Raw genomic sequence first — 20,179 nt, forward strand, 5'->3', positions numbered from 1 at the left:
TTTTAATGTTGTGGCTGATCAGTGTAATCCTTTGCTTCTTGTAAGTGACAGACATATGTGAACATTGAAACATTAAAATATTGCTCTACAACCACACCCTTAGTGTTACAAGAAAAAAAAAACAGGAAGAAATGAGATCTTTCAAAATAAAATCAAATACAAGTACACAAGGGTGAAGAAATAAAATAAATAATCATTTTAGTTAAGATTACTATGGACAAAAAAAAAACAGTAATAACATGTTTGCCATGGTTTAAAATGCCATTAAAAATTGTGTATTTCCATACAAAATGAAAACACTGTAAAAGAGGTTGTGGATTAATATTTTCATATCAAGCACTGATAGAATTGTATACGGTTTCCTGTCATTCATGGAAGGTCACCTTTATTTAGCTATATAGCGTGTTATACAACACAGATTGTGTCAAAGCTTTACAGTGTTAGGCAGGAAAAATGTGTGCTAAAAATGACAAAGGTAATCATTGCCAATATTTTGCTTTTTGCTAAAATAATGTTCTTTGTGTGAGTTTGCAAGTGTTTTGGTGGACTTTTAATAAGTTTTGTATATTATTCATCCTCTTCATATCGTTTCCAGTTTTCTTCAAACACATGAAGAGACAAACTGACCATAGGCAGGAACGTGTTATCTGGTGCCCTGACTTTACATTTTCTTAAAATAAGTTAAAGGAAGTTGTAAGAATGTTCCCAGTGGTTCCAAATGGTACATGAGTTCTCTCTAGTGGTATGCAGAAGATTAACTGAATTAATGATTGTTACTTGCAGTTACATACAGACTGTTATTTATTTTTATTTTTTATCAAGTTATTTTTAGTTAAATTTTAAAAACTGTACTGAACTTAAACGTAAAAAAAAACTGTACTTAAATGTTAAATTAAAATATATTTCACCTAAAATTTTACTTTACTTAAATGTTAAGTACAGTACATTTTCATTTAATCTTTATTTAAATACAGTTTTTTAACATTTAAGTACAGTACAGTTTTTATTTAAATTTTAAGTACAATATATTTTAATGTAATGATTAAGGTTTTTTTTTTTTTTTTTTTTACCTGAAAGTAAGTGTGGTGCAGTGTTAATGTTCAAACTGTGTATTTACAATGTTTAAAGTGGCTGACAATAATAAATATTCTTATTAGGAATAACCATTAGGACTTATGGGAGCCTTTGGTTTTATCTGATTGGAGGTTCTTGGCAAAGTAATAAGCTCAATAAAATCACACCTTTTTGAATTGCTTTAAGGACTGCTCCGCATGTGCATTCACACTAATTGTTTAAGGTTCATTGAAAAAGAAAAACTACTGAATGATATTACAGACAATTTTCTGCCAGTTACTTGCGTTTGATACAATGTTTGTTTGTTTGCAGGTTAAAAAAAAAGTGTTGTCATTGTTTGAAGTAAAAGAAGAAAAAAAAACTACAAAACAGGTTTAAGATTTTTAGTTGCAAAAACCGATTTATTGTATATTTGTTCACATTATCCTCATAGGAATGAATAAGAGTAGTCCACCAGTGGTTGTTGCATACTTTCTCACTATATCAATAAACTTAAAATTAGACATTAAATATAAAAAAAGACTAAAACTGAATTAAGAATAATTTAAGGCTAAATATATATTTTTTTAATTATAAAACACAATTTTAAAAAAAATTATAAAACAACCTATTTCAAACATTCTTCAATATTATAATAGAACAAGTTATTAAGCAATTTTGAAACATTTATAGGCTGTATAAATGTCATTAATAATAATAATAAAACAGCATTAATCGTTAGAAAAATATCAATGTAATTTAAACAGTTTTAAACTGAACTGATTTGAGTACACATTTGAGAGAGTCACCACTGAAAGACTCTCTTTCATCTTGACAGTGCTTTTTATGCAGATGAGGTAGTTTACAGCAACTATCAAACTCCATATTCCACCCCTTTCAGCTTGATTGACTTCTCTGACATTAAAGAGATTCTCATCAAAGTGTTAGTCAAGGCAGAAGTCACTAGTGAAAGAGAACGATTCAGTTCAATCAACTTCTGTGGCATGTGGTAAAAATAAGCAAAAACTGAACTATTGTTTGTGGCTTCAGTGGATCCTGAGCTTGAAGACTTTGGAGAGAGGTGCTTTGGCACTGGAGTACATCAGGTATGAACCCTCTGCTGAGGTAAAGAACTCCCAGTCACTGCATCCAATAGTAGGCAACCGATGGACAGGAACAAAACCCTCATATCCCTGCCATCTATCAGGGACAAAAACAATAAAACTGAAGAAAAAAAACTATTTGCTGCAATATTCATAGTTTATAGCACTTATATACTGTAATCCTATCCTATATGGGAGCCCGTTTTCTTCCTCAGAACAATAAATAAAAAGGTCACTTTTTATTAATTCTTAATTCACATTTTTTTCTTGCGATTCTGACTATATTTATTTTTGGCCTTTTTTTCCTTCCAAATTATGAGACAAAAAGCCAGAATTGTAAGCGATAAAGTCAGAATTGCAATATATAAACTCGCAGTTGTAAGAAAAAAATAAATAAATATATATAAATATATATATATATATATATATATATATATATATATATATATATATATATATATATGTAACAATGGTATTGTTAATTATACTGTGATGAAAACACTAATAATAATAATAATAACAGTAATATTAATAATAAACAGTTGTGAAATGTACAGAATTGTGAAAAAGCTTGTCAGAATTCTGTTTGCATATCTTGTCATTCTTGACATTCCTTCAAACTGGCTGTTATTAAGCCTCTCATAAAAAAGCCACAACTTGACCCCAGAGAACTAGTTAATTATAGACCAATCTCGAATCTCCCTTTTCTGTCCAAGATACTAGAAAAGGTGGTATCCTCACAATTATATTCCTTCTTAGAGAAAAATGGTATATGTGAGGATTTCCAGTCAGGATTTAGACCGTATCATAGTACTGAGACTGCTCTCCTTAGAGTTACAAATGATCTGCTCTTATCATCTGATCGTGGGTGTATCTCTCTATTAGTTTTATTGGATCTTAGTGCTGCGTTTGACACAATTGACCACAACATTCTTTTGCATAGACTTGAACACTTTGTTGGCATCAGTGGAAGTGCATTAGCATGGTTTAAATCGTACTTATATGACCGCCATCAGTTCGTAGCAGTGAATGAAGATGTATCATATCGATCACAAGTGCAGTATGGAGTACCTCAAGGCTCAGTTCTAGGGCCGCTACTCTTCACGCTTTATATGTTACCCTTGGGAGATATCATCAGGAAACATGGTGTTAGCTTTCACTGTTATGCTGATGATACGCAGCTCTATATTTCCTCGCAGCCAGGTGAAACACACCAATTTGAAAAACTAATGGAATGCATAGTCGATATAAAAAACTGGATGACGAGTAATTTCTTACTGCTAAATTCAGAAAAAACAGAGGTGTTAATCATAGGGCCCAAAAACTCTACTTGTAATAACCTAGAACACTGTCTAAGACTTGATGGTTGCTCTGTCAATTCTTCGTCATCAGTTAGGAACCTAGGTGTGCTACTTGATCGCAATCTTTCCTTAGAAAGTCACGTTTCTAGCATTTGTAAAACTGCATTTTTCCATCTCAAAAATATATCTAAATTACGGCCTATGCTCTCAATGTCAAATGCAGAAATGTTAATCCATGCATTTATGACTTCAAGGTTAGACTATTGTAATGCTTTATTGGGTGGTTGTTCTGCACGCTTGGTAAACAAACTACAGCTAGTCCAAAATGCAGCAGCAAGAGTTCTTACTAGAACCAGGAAGTATGACCATATAAGCCCGGTCCTGTCCACACTGCACTGGCTCCCTATCAAACATCGTTTAGATTTTAAAATATTGCTTATTACTTATAAAGCCCTGAATGGTTTAGCACCTCAGTATTTGAATGAGCTCCTTTTACATTATACTCCTCTACGTCCGCTACGTTCTCAAAACTCAGGCAATTTGATAATACCTAGAATATCAAAATCAACTGCGGGCGGCAGATCCTTTTCCTATTTGGCGCCTAAACTCTGGAATAACCTTGTTCGGGAGGCAGACACACTCTTGCAGTTTAAATCTAGATTAAAGACCCATCTCTTTAACCTGGCATACACATAACATACTAATATGCTTTTAATATCCAAATCCGTTAAAGGATTTTTAGGCTGCATTAATTAGGTAAACTGGAACCGGAACACTTCACATAACACAGTACTTTCTACATCATTAGAAGAATGGCATCTACGCTAATACTTGTCTGTTTCTCTCTTGTTCCGAGGTCACCGTGGCCACCAGATCCAGTCTGTGTCCAGATCAGAGGGTCACTCCAGTCACCCGGATCCAGTACGTATCCAGACCAGATGGTGGATCAGCACCTAGAAAGGACCTCTACAGCCCTGAAAGACACCGGAGACCAGGACAACTAGAGCCCCAGATACAGATCCCCTGTAAAGACCTTGTCTCAGAGGAGCACCAGGACAAGACCACAGGAAACAGATGATTCTTCTGCACAATCTGACTTTGCTGCAGCCTGGAATTGAACTACTGGTTTCGTCTGGTCAGAGGAGAACTGGCCCCCCAACTGAGCCTGGTTTCTCCCAAGGTTTTTTTCTCCATTCTGTCACCGATGGAGTTTCTGTTCCTTGCCGCTGTCGCCTCTGGCTTGCTTAGTTGGGGTCACTTCATCTACAGCGATATCATTGACTTGATTGCAAATTAAAACAGACACTATTTCAACTGAACAGAGATGACATAACTGAATTCAATGATGAACTGCCTTTAACTATCATTTTGCATTATTGAGACACTGTTTTCCAAATGAATGTTGTTCAGTGCTTTGGCGCAATGTATTTTGTTTAAAGCACTATATAAATAAAGGTGATTGATTGATTGATTGATTGTAACTCAAGTGTAATAAATTAATTTTGAGGAAAAAAAGTTACAATTATTCCCTTTCTTTTAATCCAAGGTGAAAATGGCCTTCCATATTATCCTGATAATATTTAAGAAAATAACTATTGAACACCTTTTACAGAAAATCAGATTTTTTTTTACGTGATGCCATGACTTTTACAGTTTTACTTATCTCTTACATTTAAAGTGTGGAAGGAAGGATGGGATATATAAAAAAAGTTATATCGCTTTTTCCATGATTTACAATAGGAAGAGTTGACTCTAGTTCCCGAAGTCATAGCCTGTCTGCAAATTCTGTGCAGTTAAGAAATTTTAACAGAATATTAGATTTTACAAGTTGTGGAGTGTATTCCAGCCTTTACGCGTGGTGGTATCAACACAAATGTCTTTTTCTATAACCTTCCACAGAGCGGTTTACCCACCTGAAGTGCTGCAGCATTTACATTTAAAAGAAGTTGTGAGTTATGATCTGTGCATAATGTTTGAGCTCTCAATCATTACCTGTATATAACACTGTTCAAAGAGTAAGATGATCCATCGTAAGAGTTGGCTACGACTAAGAAGTGTTCATCTCCAACAGAAAATAATTCCCAGTCCACCGCACTGCCATACATGAGGAAATCAGGTAAAAAAAAAAAAAAAAACACTTAGATAAATATTGTTTCAACCCCCAAAAAACGTTTCTAGTTCTGGCCTTACCTGTATGTTACAATGTCTTGGAATTTGAGGAACATCTTGGTTGTCACATCAAGTTCATATATAGTTGAGTTGATGGTATAGAGGCTTGGTCCTCTCTCACACAGCATGTGTCCATTGGCAACAGCTAGGAAGACTCTGTTTCCAATCTGAAACATCTCCCAGTCTGTAGCCCCAAATGTCTACAGAAAAAAAATTAATCAAAAATATGCTGAGAAAGAAAAATAGATTTGGTCTGGTAATAATAATAAAAATAATACTTTTTCCAAAACACTCATGCTGCCATGACTTTTATCATTGGCTTTTTCGAGACAGAACGTCTCGGTTATGTATGGAGACGCCACGTCGGATGACCGACGAATATGGGATATCGCTTCGATAGACCAATCTACTTCGAGTGTAAACTAAACGAGCCAATGCACTTTGGCATGCAATTATTGCATCCAGCTGCCGCTGATCACTGCGTGAGTATAAGAGGGCAGCAGGTGCAATGCATACCAGTTTTTCACTGAGGAGCCGAGCCGCGAACCCGGCAGCTCAGCGGCGGTACAGCAACCATGGCGACGGGACGTGGCGTCTCCGTTCCCTCCTTCAGGGAACGAGGGTTACCATACGTAACCGAGACATTCCCTTTCAGTCGGTCACTCTCGACGCCACGTCGGATGACCGACGAATATGGGATCCCTATCAAAGCGCCATGGGTGCTGCCCCTTCCAGTGCCCTGTGCGAGCCGCCTGTGCCCCTATTAGGTGTAGGCCGGGGCTCAGAACAAGTAGCTCCACTCACCATTGTCAAAGCACTACCTCACTGGGTGAGATTGGATAACACTGGGAAAACGTAACCGGTCTGCTTGGAGCCGGGACGCTGCGGAAGCCCCATCCTTCCCGAAGGAGGTCTCGGAGGCAAATACACATATAGCATCCGTTTAGGAGTATACGGAGAAATTTGAGGTGATTAAAACCCTCTTGGGAAGGCAGAAGTCTGCCGGGGAAACACGGGCTCTAAGGCTATACCGTGGACTATACACATACGAGTACCGCTTAGGTCTCAATATGGAGCCCAGCCTTCCATTGTGTCTCACGGATTCATCATGAAGGCCTGGCGCCGGACGTTACGCCATGTCCAGCTGCCTAGGGTGATGGAGGATCTCAACAGGGTCTACAGTATGGACACTCTGGAGCAGTTTTAGCAAGCCGACACTAACCGGGGCCTCTCAGCGCCACTACCCGTTTGAGGTGAGAACACCGGAGGATACCGGCTCTACACGAAGGCTATAGAACCTAGCGAACGTGTTAGGGGTCGCCCAGCCCGCAGCTCTACAAATATCTGTCAGCGAGGCGCCACGAGCCAGCGCCCAGGAGGATGCAACACTTCTAGTTGAGTGAGCTCGCAACCTGAACGGGCAGGGCACATCCTGAGCCTGATAAGCCAGGGTTATGGCATCCACAATCCAGTGGGCCATCCTCTGCTTAGAGACAGCGTTCCCCTTCTGCCGGTCTCCGTAACAGACAAAGAGCTGGTCTGGAGTCCTGAAGCTTTGTGTCCGGTCCACGTAGCACCTTAATGCTCGAACAGGACAAAGCAAAGCCAGGGCTGGGTCTGCCTCCTCCAGGGGCAGCGCTTGCAGGTTCACCACTTGGTCTTTGAAGGGTGTAGTGGGAACCTTGGGCACGTAGCCAGGCCGGGGCCTCAGGATTACCTGGAAGTCAGCCGGCCCGAACTCTAGGCATGAATCATCGACCGAAAATGCATGCAGGTCCCCTACCCTCTTGATGCAGGCCAGTGCAAGCAGGAGCACAGTTTTCAATGAAAGAAACTTTAGCTCAACTAAATGCAAAGGCTCGAATGGGCCCTGCTGTAGTGATTTAAGCACTAGAGACAGGTCCCAAGAGGGTATACGGGGGGCCGGGATGGATTTCACCTCCTGGCCCCTCTAAGGAACCTGATGATGAGGTCATGCTTACCCAAAGACTTCCCATTCACAGAGTCATGGTACGCAGCAATAGCGGCAACCTGGACTTTGAGGGTGGAGGGAGACAGCCTTCGCTCCAACCTTGCTGCAGAAAGGATAGCACGACCGCAATCGGGCATCTTCGGGGGTCTTCTCGGCGAGAAGAACACCACTCAACAAACAGTTGCATCGCTACCGCCCGCTCCACCAACGGGATTCCTGAATACCCCTTCGCTGCACCGCCCCTAGACACGTGAGGCAGCAATCGTGACCATCACCCGTTGCCAGGTAACGACCGCACCCAGAAACGCACGGGTGAAACGGCATCCTTATATGGACAATCCGTCGTCTTTATAAAGATGCACCCGTGAAGCTCTTTTAGAGTAATTTGCTCTTTAGGAAATGCTATTTTAGTTCTGAGGCACACAGGGGAATTGGCTGCTTGCAACATGACAGGGGTAGTGCAACCTGAAGTGTGCAATCCACTCGACACAGGAACGACCGCCGCTGAAGCGCCGTCTCGCCAACACACGAAGCTTCCGAGAGCGTGCTGAACTCGTAGTTCACAGCAGACACAGTTGAGCAGAGCGATACTAACGCTCGGCTCCGAAGCGAAAAGCTGGTATGCATTGCACCTGCTGCCCTCTTATACTCACGCAGTGATCAGCGGCAGCTGGATGCAATAATTGCATGCCAATGTGCATTGGCTCGTTTAGTTTACACTCAAAGTAGATTGGTCTATCGAAGCGATATCCCATATTCGTTGGTCATCCGACGTGGCGTCGAGAGTGACCGACTGAAAGGGAAGGCTGCTTACGCCATTTCTTATAATTATATGCTAAACCTCAGAAGTTTTTCTATACTAGGTTAAGAAAGTTGTAGTATCTGACACATTTATGGGAAACACAGTCTTGTTGAATTGAAACTGACTGCATCCAAAAATTCATGGGATCCATATCACATCACTGTCATACATGACTTTGATTTTGTTAGATAATTACAGTGTAACATCATCTAAATGATTGATACTAACAAAAAAACAAAAAAAACTCTTCTTGTTTTTTTCTCCTGTAAAACACATCTGCACATGGGGAAATTCCCATCTTAAACGGCTGACAACATCACAAGCAACAGGTCTGCCTTGTTAAGTCGTTGACTTTGGATCAGTGATTTCGAGAAAATTCAACAATGATTGAAAAGGTTTGACATTTTTATGGACTTGAATGAAAGCAGCCATTACTTTTTTCATCTGACTATAAAAAATAAAATATTCAAAAGAAAATATGACATTACCACCTTATCTTGTCTGTGAAACCAAAAAAAAAAAAAAAATATCCTAGCTGTTATTTTACATACAAAGAAAATTATGAATGTAATACAGTACCAAAATCAAGAGGTAGAAAATCTGAATGTGAGAACTTGTCTTATAAACATTCATATTTGTAAGTTGAAATTTACACTTATAGCTCTGATTTAAAAAAAAAAAAAGAAAAGCAGATTCTTTCAATTTGCACACACAGACAATGATCAAAACACCTGTGTTTTGAATTGTAAGTTTTAGATTAATAGTTACAAATGAGTGCAATGACATTCACACAAAGAAAATGGCATACACAAATGTTTACGACATATACATTTATAAGAATTATATTGCAAGTAAATAAAGTGGAAAATCATTACAAAATTACAAAACAATGAATGATGGACTCATGTAGGAGAGATTCAACCTCTTAAGTTTAGCTACTGATTTACCTCCATAGAAAATGGATGTTGAATATTATCAATTTGAAAATCTAATTGTTTTGACTACTTTTATTCATTTTGAAATATTTATTTTGGAGTGTCACCACAAACAACAAGTTTCTAAGCTTTTCTTGGTTAAATGGAAGAAAGAACTGTTCCTTTAAATAATATTTATCAGAAATCATCTTCCCAAACCCAATACACATAAATAGACATAGACTATAGCCTATCTTATCTTTCCTTTAAAGTAAAACTGTCTGATGTGTTAATTCGTTAAACAAGTAAAATCAATTGTAGTTATGAATGAAACGTTTGTGACAACTGGATTTCAAGCAATAAATCTCTTCAGTAGCAGTTCAGGGTCTTTCACAAGAGATAAAGCTATACTTAAAAAACAACATCAATACTGCAGATGCCCCAAAGTTGATTCTGTGAGAACAGGTGTCAGATAAATTAAAAATAAAATGCTGCTACTGGTAAACACCAACATGAGTCCATCATTCATCGTTTTTTAATTTTGGATTTTCCACTTTTTTTTTACCTGCAATATAATTATTACTGTGCAACTGAGGATAGAAACGTACCCCATTTACACCAGTGTTTTCGTTCAAAGTAAATAAGTTCTAGATGATCATCATGATTCAGAATGATCCATTTGATTTTAAGCCATCAGAAAGTACCAGTGCCTTGTGTCCATCATGAGCATGTTGAAATGTCATGCTTTCTAAACTCACCCTTATAGTCTGAAAAAGCTGAAAAGCTCCACCAAGCCAGATGTAGATGGATGAATCTGTTTGGGTGGAGGTGCCATCAAATGCATTGGCCACTGCTAGGAAGTGGTAGGGTCCTACGGTGAAAAACTCCCAGTCATAAGCTCCTGATGTCGAGATGGTTTGGTTCACCTCAAACGTCTTGGTGCCTGGGTTCCACTTATAAACAATGCTGTCAATGTTGTGATTGCCAGTCTCTAAAGGGGGTGACAGGAACATAAGTATTATAAAATAATAATAAATGTGTCTACTGGCACCTATTTTAGGAGCAGTAACAAAATGAAATGCTGATAAAAATGTATGAACTCCATCAGAGGCTCCAAATTTATCAGTCCATACACTACCATTCTAAAGTGTTATTTTTTATGTACTTGAAATAAGTATCTTATGCTAAGAGTGTATTTATTTGACCACAAATATAGTAAAAAGTAGTTTTTGAGGGAAAAAATCTTTATTGTACAGATTTAATAACAAGATATAAATTCGTTTTTGAGAAAAAAAAGTTAAAATAGCGAGATACACACTCATGCAGTTTCGCTTTTATCTCACAATATATATTTTCACGATATATATATATATATATTTATTTATTTATTTATTTTTTTTTTTACATCTCAGATTTTTTTCCATCAGGAATCTGATTTTACATATCACAATTACTTTTTATTCCACTTACGAAATAAAAAAGGTAATTGTGAGTTTATGTCACAATTTTACATTTATTCAGAATTACCAGATAAAAAGTCAAAATTAACTTTATTTATAAAAAAATTTCCATTGCAGAAATGGGCTTCCATAGAATTATGTGGTCTAAACTCAGAATTTAGAGGAAAAAAAGTCAGAATTGTGATATAAAAATGCAAAATTGTGAGATGGAAGCTTGGAATTGTGAGACAGAAAGTCAGACTAAAGAAGTTAGAGTTTATATCTCACACTTTCAACAATATTCTTTCATTGTATGGCAAACATATCTTCAAATGTTAAATATTTTGTGATGAACAGATCAAGGAAAGTCATAGGGGCTTGGAAAGACATTACGCTGAGTATGAATTTATATTTTTTCGGTCAACATTTATGGAGTGGGGTGAACTGAGAACCATTTAACAGCATTCTAGGACCGTTATGTATGAGCCTAGTCAGGCACTGATGAATCACTTGGTTCGGCCCCAGTACATCATTGTTGGACCAACCTGTTCTGTGATTAGCCACAGCTACACTGTAAAAAATAAGTGTAATTTTAACTGTAAAATTTTGTAAAAACGCTACGGAAAAAAACTGATAATAGGTTAACAGTAAGTTCCCGTACTATATACAGGGAAAAACTGTAAAAGATCTAACAAAGCATTTAATGTAAATTTACAGTAAAATTCTGTTAATTATACAGCTTTTAGAAGTAAAAAAAGAACAAATCAATGTATAATTTACAGTCTAAAACTGTAAACTGATATTCCCAGAATTCCCTGCGTGACACTCCACGTTTGAAAGTATTTTGTTTAAATAATCATGTTTTTAAATAGTTCTTGTTATCAGTTATGTACATTTGAGCTTTATGTTACATCTTCTGTTGCTTAATGAAAGTTTTTTGCATTATTTAAGTATCACGTGTGTTACCATGATGGTGTTTTGTGTTTCCATAAATGTGCACCTTCTATATGTTAATATATATATACTTCTGCTTGTGGTGAAGCTACTTGTGATGAGCTTTGATACTTCGAGTGGCTTTCTCTTATACAGTACCATCTTTATTATTATGGTGGTTGTCAGTATTTTCAAGGTACAAAACAGATTTAATTTTGTGTGTTGTTGAATTTACTGGTTTATATTCACATTTTCTTGTTTGTAAATTACAGCTTTATATTGTAAAATTAACAGTTTTTGACGTAAATGTGTTTACAGTTTTCTGTATTTTTACAAAATTATTCTGGCAACCACAGCTGCCAAAAAGTTTTTGTAAAAACAACAAGAAATTTTTTACAGTGTAAAAAAGCTTCATTATTAATATGAAAGGCCTCCCAGTCACATGCACTGTGCGTCTCCAGGGTCTGATAACGCACAAACTTCAGCCTCTTATTACTCCACCGATAGATCACAGATAGCTCTCGCTCTCCGTCCACTGGACCCATGGAGTTCGACACTGCCAAGAACATCTGGCACACATACAACACACACAGTGATAAATGAGCCTGATACAGACAAACAGAGATAGAGTTACACTTATCAGTCAGCCCATCATTTGGCTATCAGGAATCCAGCTCGCTAAATTTAGACCCATGTGAAGATCAGCTGGTAGATATACTGCTTAGTATGAGTCATAATTTCACTCAGGTGAAGAGTTTAGTGATGCCTTAACTGATATCAATACAAACTCTGTGATATAATGATGATGATAAAAGTCATAAAGGGCTGCAGGTTTCAACAAAGAACCTTTATTACTTCCTGTTCTTTATAATTCAAGATCTGTGTGATATAATTAAGACTAAACAATTCCACTGCAGACAGACAGGTGTGTAAAAATGATTCATTCAGAGAAGGGAAAGCATCGGACTTTAAATGAATTTCTGTGATTGACTACACTAGTGATTTAAAGTTATTGCATATGTTTGTACTGAGCGTAAGAAAGACCACATCAAACACACCTGGCTGTTTTAGACTTTGACAACATTATGGTCTTTCCTCACCTTCCTCCCTATAGTGAACTGTTTCCATGCCTGGGCTTTAAAGGTGCTGATGTTCTGGTAGAGCTGGAATTGGCCGTGGTTCCAGCGGTAGATGGCAGAGCCTGGTTTGTTAGCCTGATGAGCCATAGCAGCAAACAGCCCAACAGAGGGGATCTGGAAAAGCTCAATGTCCAGAGTCTCTGAGGTGGTGTAGAGGTCCTGGTAATCGTCTACGTAGTGTAGTCTGTCTTTCTCTGTAGATTGAATAGCATTAAAAAGAATAATTCAAACAAATGGCAAAATTCAAACAAAAAGCTGTCAAAAGGGCATAACCAGGAGTTTTCATGGTAATCATAATACCAATCATACCAAAATACCAATCATCACCACTGACACAGTACTCTTTGGTAAAGGAACTGATCCAATATGAGTATGGTTATAAATAAATATAAGATATGAGATCTATATAAATATTGCATGTTAAAGGTAAATATAACATGACTTTTTCTAAATTAAAACGGCAGACTCTAGCAAATCTCGGTTGTGTGTGTATGTTTAGAATGGTACAGAAACTATATCATAGAGCTCTATGTACAGTATAAAGTACTGAAACAGTATGTATAAAGATATCTAAATATACAACTTTATGCTCATACATACAGTAAACTCACATAAAGCCAAATATACTATATAGCATGTATAAGTACATATAAATATACGTGTGTCTGTGTGTGTATGTATGTTCGTATATATATATATATATATATATATATATATATATATATATATATATATATATATATATATATATATATATATATATATATATATATATATATATATTGAGCTATACCCATGATATATTATATTTAGCTTATCTCAACTGCTTTTTTCTTTATTGTCACAAAATATATACTATATTAAGCCCAGCTCTAATCTGCTCAATGTGACTATAAGGCATTAAGATATTTATATGTTACAAACATTAACAAAATTATTTTCTCCAAAGCTGTTTTGAAACGATGTGTTTGGTGAAAAGAGCTATATTAAGAAATTTGATTTGACTTGACAGGTCATAATCATAAAAGTTAAAAATAAAGCACTTTTACATATTAATAATTAAAAAAAAAAAATTATTGTGTTTTTTTTTTTTTTTTACAAATTGATATTTACCTTGCAACATAGAGTGCCAGTATGCACCATCACATAGGAAAAGGCCTCTTTTAAGAGTATCAAACCAGAGTTGTCCCAGTTCTGCCGCAGTACATGCTGGTTTAGACCCCAGAGTCACACGGACCTCCGTCTCTGAACATTAAAAGGAGAGTGCAAACATAGTGAACAAATATGCATTTGTTAAAAGTAATATTTATTTTTGAATTGCATTAAATTATATGGTATTTTATGAATTTTGTGATTAATTGATTAGTAATATGGATATGAAACAAGTGCTTCAGTGTTTCATTACAGACGAAACAATATGTCTAATGAGCTCAGGCTGTGAGGGTGTTGAAGTATTAACCAGATCAAGTTGCCATTAGCTAATTTAAATTGTCAATACAAATGATAAAAACACTGCATTGTTTGTCATGCCAGAGATGTATGCCAGCGTAAACCCACACTCACTTGATCACTGACAGCTCTCACTGCAAGCGGCAGAAGCTCTGTTTTCCTTTCAGAGCTAAACAAGTGTCAGATGTTTAGTTTGGGACCATAACTCAATCCGGCCACGGGTGATGTGTCAGTGATGTGGTCTTTCACAACACAGATCTGTACTTTTCTTCAAAATGTTTTCCATGGCTCCAGTCATGATAGAAAATCATTTTTGTAATGGTTCATTGTAAATCAATGTTAAGATTGGCAACGTTGATATTTCTAACCAACTTATTTTCTCAGTTTTGTTTTATTATGGCATTTAAGCTGCAGTTGGTAACTTTTGACGCTCTAGCGGTAATAAACAGAACTGCTTGCATGTTGCGGAAGAACATTGTAGCCGGAGCTACTTCTCTCTGTTTATGCCTATGAAGAATCACAAAGGTACTGGGTTACTCCGCCGTGGTACCCCCGAAGCAATCTAAAATAGTCAGAATATAAACACTTATTATTATATATAACACTTACTGCTCCCGGTAAGAAACAACCAATCAGAGCTGCGGTCCGTAAATTTTTTTTGTGTTCAAAGTACAATACAAAATGTATATAATAAGTGAGTACACCATGAATCCATTTTCCAAACCGTGTTTTTAGCTTGTTCTGAATCACTAGGGTACACCTATAATAAGTGTTTATATTCTGACTATTTTAGATTGCTTCGGGGGTACCGCGGCGGAGTAATACAGTACCTTTTTGATTCTTCATAGACAAAAACAGAGAGAAGTAGTTCCGGCTACGATGTTCTTCTGCAAGACGCAAGCAGTTCTGTTTATTAACCGCTAGAGCATCAAAAGTTACCTACCGCAGCTTTAATTATATATGTATATATAGAACACCAGTTTTTGCAATATAATAATATACACCATATGCACCATACGGATCCCAGCCAGAGCCTCTCCGTTTCGGGGCAGCACTCGAGACAACAGGTCCACTGGATGGAGATCTGGAGAGGGAGAGGAGAAAGTTGAGGACCCCATGCCAGAAACAATGTTTGACTGATTAGCACATGGTCCAGTTATTTATTTATTTATTTATCGGGCTCTTAAAACCTGCTTAGAATACTTGTTAGTCAAAGGTTTTGGACTTTGTGTGTTCTTTTGACACCATCAACTAATCAGCACTGTCAAGACATAGTTTTGTCCTGTGGTGGTAAGTATGACTTTTATTATTCAGGTGATTGCCTCAAAAACTTCTGTGCCTATATCTGAGTAGCCATTAGCAAAGATGGAAGCAAGAAGGTTACATACTTCAGAGTTTGTCTGCTCCAACTGAATAACTGCCTTCGAAAATGAGAATGTGCACGGATGGATTTCTCCAGGTATTACAGACTACATATTATAACAAGTGAGTGTCCAAAATTATTTTTTGTGTTCATTTTGACCATAGTTACATCATTTAAAACCAGAAAACAAATATCCTTTTGTTGAATGGCATGCTTGAAAAGTGTGCTTGTGCCATCAGATAGCATTTGATTTTATACATTTTTATTTAATGCTATTTACATTTATGCATTTGGTAGGCACTTTTATTAAAAGTGATTTACATTGCATTTAACATTGCCCTCTCTCTCAAACCCATGACCTTAACATTGCTGTTTAAGCTACATGAAGGCTATTTAATCCATTCATGTGGATTAGGTATCTGAAAACTTCTGATGGCCGATATATTTTTGCATCTAATGGGAATAGTTCTTGATATAGTTTATCTCCCAAATATGCAAATTGCCTTCCATGCAAAATATACAGAGGAAAGAGGAGGAGACAGAATATTTATATTCAGCTCTCCCAGGTTCACAGACTTTACGAAACCCTGGCCTAAACTTTGATTTAATTTCATTCATATATGCAATGACATGGTTTAAAACGTGTAATGTTTTTTATTAGCATTTACCAGTCTAAAGACTTGACTATGACCATTGTTTTCCAAAAAAATAGTTAAATATGTAAAGTGACATAAGTAACGACAGCATAAGTTTCAACTGATACTCTTGGATATGCTTTACTTTCTTTCCAAACTACAGATAAATGTGTAGATGCTTTAAATGAGAACACACACACACTGATGACAAAGAGATGTCATCTATACAGTAGATGTTCAGTGACAGGGCTGCAGTTCCCTAAACATTCTCCACATTATTGTGGTATTTACAGCTTCTATTGTAACAACAGTCCTTCAGCTGAGCTCATTGCCTGACCATTGAAATGGTTTGCTCTTGCCATACAAAAACAGTTTTTTTTTAAATACCACCAAAGGAATTTATTTTGGTAATCTTCTGGTAAACTCTTTTCGATTTTTCATTTTCTCATTTCTTTTGCATTGGTATCTAATGTAATTGCCTTTGTGGTATGAAAATGGGAGAATTTAATCCCCAGGGATGTTGCGGGGTTTGGGAACAGTTTCCCACTTTTCCATTTTAGAGACAAAGCTGTGAATTAGTGTGACAACATGGATTTGTGTGGCACAGATAAAAAAAAATGTGTAAGCATTCATTTCTTCTATCAAAGGGATGGTTCACCCAAAAAAATGAATTTCTGTCATCATTTACTTACCCTCAAGTTGTTCCAAAAACAAAATATATTTTGGAGAATGTTGGTAACGCAACAGTTTCTGTTCCCTCTTGACTTTTTCCATACTTTAGAAGTCAGTGGGGACCAGCAATTGTTTGATTACCAACATTTTTCAACATATCTTCTATGTTCAGGTTTGGGAGGAAAAAATGATGAGTAAATGATGACATAACTTTTATTTTTGGGTGAACTATCCCTTTAAGTGACATTTTGGTGGTCTATGTGACGGCATGCCTACCATGTTTTTAATTAGAATGTGTGATAATAACGAATCCGATTTTATTGTGTGAAAATGAAATATCAATTTTTACCAATATTGTGACTGTCATTTCCACAATAATAAACAGTTGCCCCTAATACATTTTTATAAAGTGGCTACCAAGGACACTGCATGTCAACAAAAACAAATTTTCAAGAGAAATATAACACAAGATGAGTGAGAAAACAATAACAAATCTTGTTTTTTCTTTTCACATGACATTTCCAATTGACTTATAATTTTGTAATTTGTAACAAGTGTGATTGGGTGTGATTCGGATAAATACAATTCTAGCTGTAAAAGTAGTCTCACCCAAAACCTTTAAAATGTTTAATTAAAAAATATTTAAAATACAATTTTCATAATAATTTTCAGCACAATTGTGAATGAAATGGGGGAAAATAGTTCAGGTTGAGGATTTATGGTTTCATTCAAGATCTTTAAAGTCCAGACTTGATCTAATCTGAAGAATTTTATTATGGAGGAAGTCACATTTTCTTATTGTCTACTGAAAGAGAGATACCAGGACTCAGTGATTTAAAGAGTAACAGTTTGTTGTCATGCAAAACAGAGAACGCAAATCAGTATTATTCAGCTATTGCATTAAAAAAAAACTGTTTATTAGAGAGCAAATAATCAGGGTTATGTGCAGTCTCTCACCTGAACAGGGTTTCCATGGCACTACGGTCACACTTTCTGTCAATGGCAGAAGCAGCAGAAACAACTGCAGTCCAAGTAGGGTGGATAAGGATGGCACCAAGCTATGCTGTCCTTCCATTAGATGTTGATTTGGCAATAAAAATGTCCTTACAAACTTTTGATTGGCCACAAAAAAAAAAAAAAAGCCCAAAACACAATTCAGAAAGTTGTCTGCTGGTAGAGATGCTTTATGTCCTGTATTCTTTGTTCCTTGAACTGTCCAGAATAGAGTCTGTCCCTCATTGTTTAATTTGAATAAATTAATTAGTTTAAAACAAATGGACCCTTATCTACTTAATAAAGTTCTTAATAAAACTCACAAATAGGTGTGGTTTGCACTAGGTAATAACTCAACACAAAATACAAACTAAATAAAAATTAATGTTTTTCTGTACTACTTCTCAGGAAAGTTCTTCCTTATCCACTTAAATGCTAATAATGAACAAACAGTTCAAACTAGACGGAGCCAAAATACTCAGAAAGCTGTAATCAAAGTCCCGAACATCCACAAGCCAGTGCTTTCCCCTCTTCTTCCCTTCTGTTTATGTTCGCAGAGACGTCCAGAACGCAGCGGCTAATTCACCTGTCAGCTGCAGGGTCAAATGAGCATGCTAACAGATCACAACTACAACTGAGAGCTCAAGGGGAAAAAGCGATGTAGTTAGAGAGACATTCAAATGAAACCGTGTCAACACGAGAGGAGGGGCTCAGAAGGAGGTACAGAGGCTAAGAGAAAGGCAGACAGACAGAAAGAGAGAGATTTCCTGCAGTCCTAATCGCAGTATTTCATTGCTTCATAACCCCCCCCCCAACCCCCCCCCCCCTCTCTCTCTGTTTTATTTTCTGCCTCTGGGTGGAGTCCATCTCTGTATCCTGATCTTGTTCTCAGTCTCACTTTATATTTATTTTGTATGTGTGTGTGTGTTGACCTTTGCAAAACTTGCTGTAGTGCAAAACTTGGTGCTAGTGGCCATTTCATTGCAGTTGTTAAGGTGTTATGACTGAATTATAAGGCATTGCTCTGCAGTTGCTAGGGTGTTTGAGAAGGTTGCTAGGTGGTCACCTATTAGTCAAAGTTAAAAGAGCCCAACCCAACATGATATTCTGGTCTGTAGATAATATATGTATATATATAATATATATATACATTAAATTCTATGGGATTTTCATGTTTCACCTTTTCTCAACAAGCTGCGTAATTTGAGGTATCACTCATCTTTGTTACATCCCACAGCCTAGTTTTCCCAGCAGTTGTTTTCGGTCTTTCCCTCTTCTGGTACATCTTGGGATGCTCAACCCACTAACGTTAATAGCTAAATGATGTGGGTTTGACTAATTAGTGAGGCAGGTATTACAGCTCGGGCTCTTCAACACATAAATTACACCCTACAAATAGGCTAAGCTGTGTGTTAAATGCTAATAGTCTACTTAATAGTTACTAGCTCTATAGTTTAGATACCTTACCTGCATGAGAAATATTGATGCTTGCCTTAGCAATTTTTAACAAAGTGCAACAGAACACTCAAGACAGAACATCTAATAGTTTGTGAGCAAATCTCATCAACATTGCAGGCTAAAGACCAGCATGCAGTTCACCTGACTCCCATTTACATTTGTCACTTAAAGCCTTTTTCAAATCAAAGCTGGCAAAAAATAAATAAATAAATAAATAAATAAAAAACAAGTAGGAATATTAGGGATGTTAAAGGGGGAGGAACACAACAATTGAAATTCCTTTGTGAGCCTTTGACAAACAGTTCACTTGTAATGTAGTGGATATTAAAGCACTCTACTACCAGTTCATGAACTCCTGACACAATCCTGCATATTTATTGCAGATAGGCTAATGAAATTTTGATCCCATTAGAGGAAAGTCCATAACAGACTTCCAAGACAGCCCTTTATCATAAAATGGTGTTTTAGTGTATATGTTCTCATACTTCAACTTGTGCTAATTCATACTTTTGATGACTCTGTTTTGGAAGATTCTGACTGTTTTGTTTTTTCCACCCCAGTTTGATATTTCACAATATTTGACCAATTATTTTAAGTTACATCTTAAATTTTTCATATTTTCATGGCCAAATTGTCAAATTTATATTTGACAACATTTGACAAAGTTTTAAAAGATAATTTTACATTTGTTATGGCCATATTGTCAGCCCCAATATCTGATGTTTGACAATATATGACTAGATGTTTTGAAAGATACATTGATGGCCAAATCATTTCCCCCAAT

At 36.6% G+C, this 20,179-nt stretch overlaps 1 protein-coding gene across 1 annotated transcript; it reads right to left on the minus strand.

Annotated features, from left to right (window-relative positions):
* Positions 1–1,741: 1,741 nt before the first annotated feature.
* LOC113051207 (thrombospondin-type laminin G domain and EAR repeat-containing protein-like) lies at positions 1,742–18,656 on the minus strand. Its single transcript, XM_026214775.1, has 10 exons — positions 17,902–18,656; positions 15,293–15,358; positions 13,939–14,070; positions 12,787–13,019; positions 12,084–12,255; positions 11,299–11,319; positions 10,073–10,305; positions 5,648–5,826; positions 5,450–5,551; positions 1,742–2,253 (listed from the first exon to the last, which is right to left on the minus strand). The coding sequence occupies exons 1-10, from the start codon at positions 18,017–18,019 to the stop codon at positions 2,100–2,102; spliced, it is 1,410 nt and encodes a 469-aa protein (XP_026070560.1). The 5' UTR covers positions 18,020–18,656; the 3' UTR covers positions 1,742–2,099.
* Between the last annotated feature and the right edge of the window lie 1,523 nt (positions 18,657–20,179).

This window comes from Carassius auratus, chromosome 31 (genome assembly GCF_003368295.1).
Source record: "Carassius auratus strain Wakin chromosome 31, ASM336829v1, whole genome shotgun sequence".
NCBI lineage: Eukaryota > Metazoa > Chordata > Actinopteri > Cypriniformes > Cyprinidae > Carassius > Carassius auratus.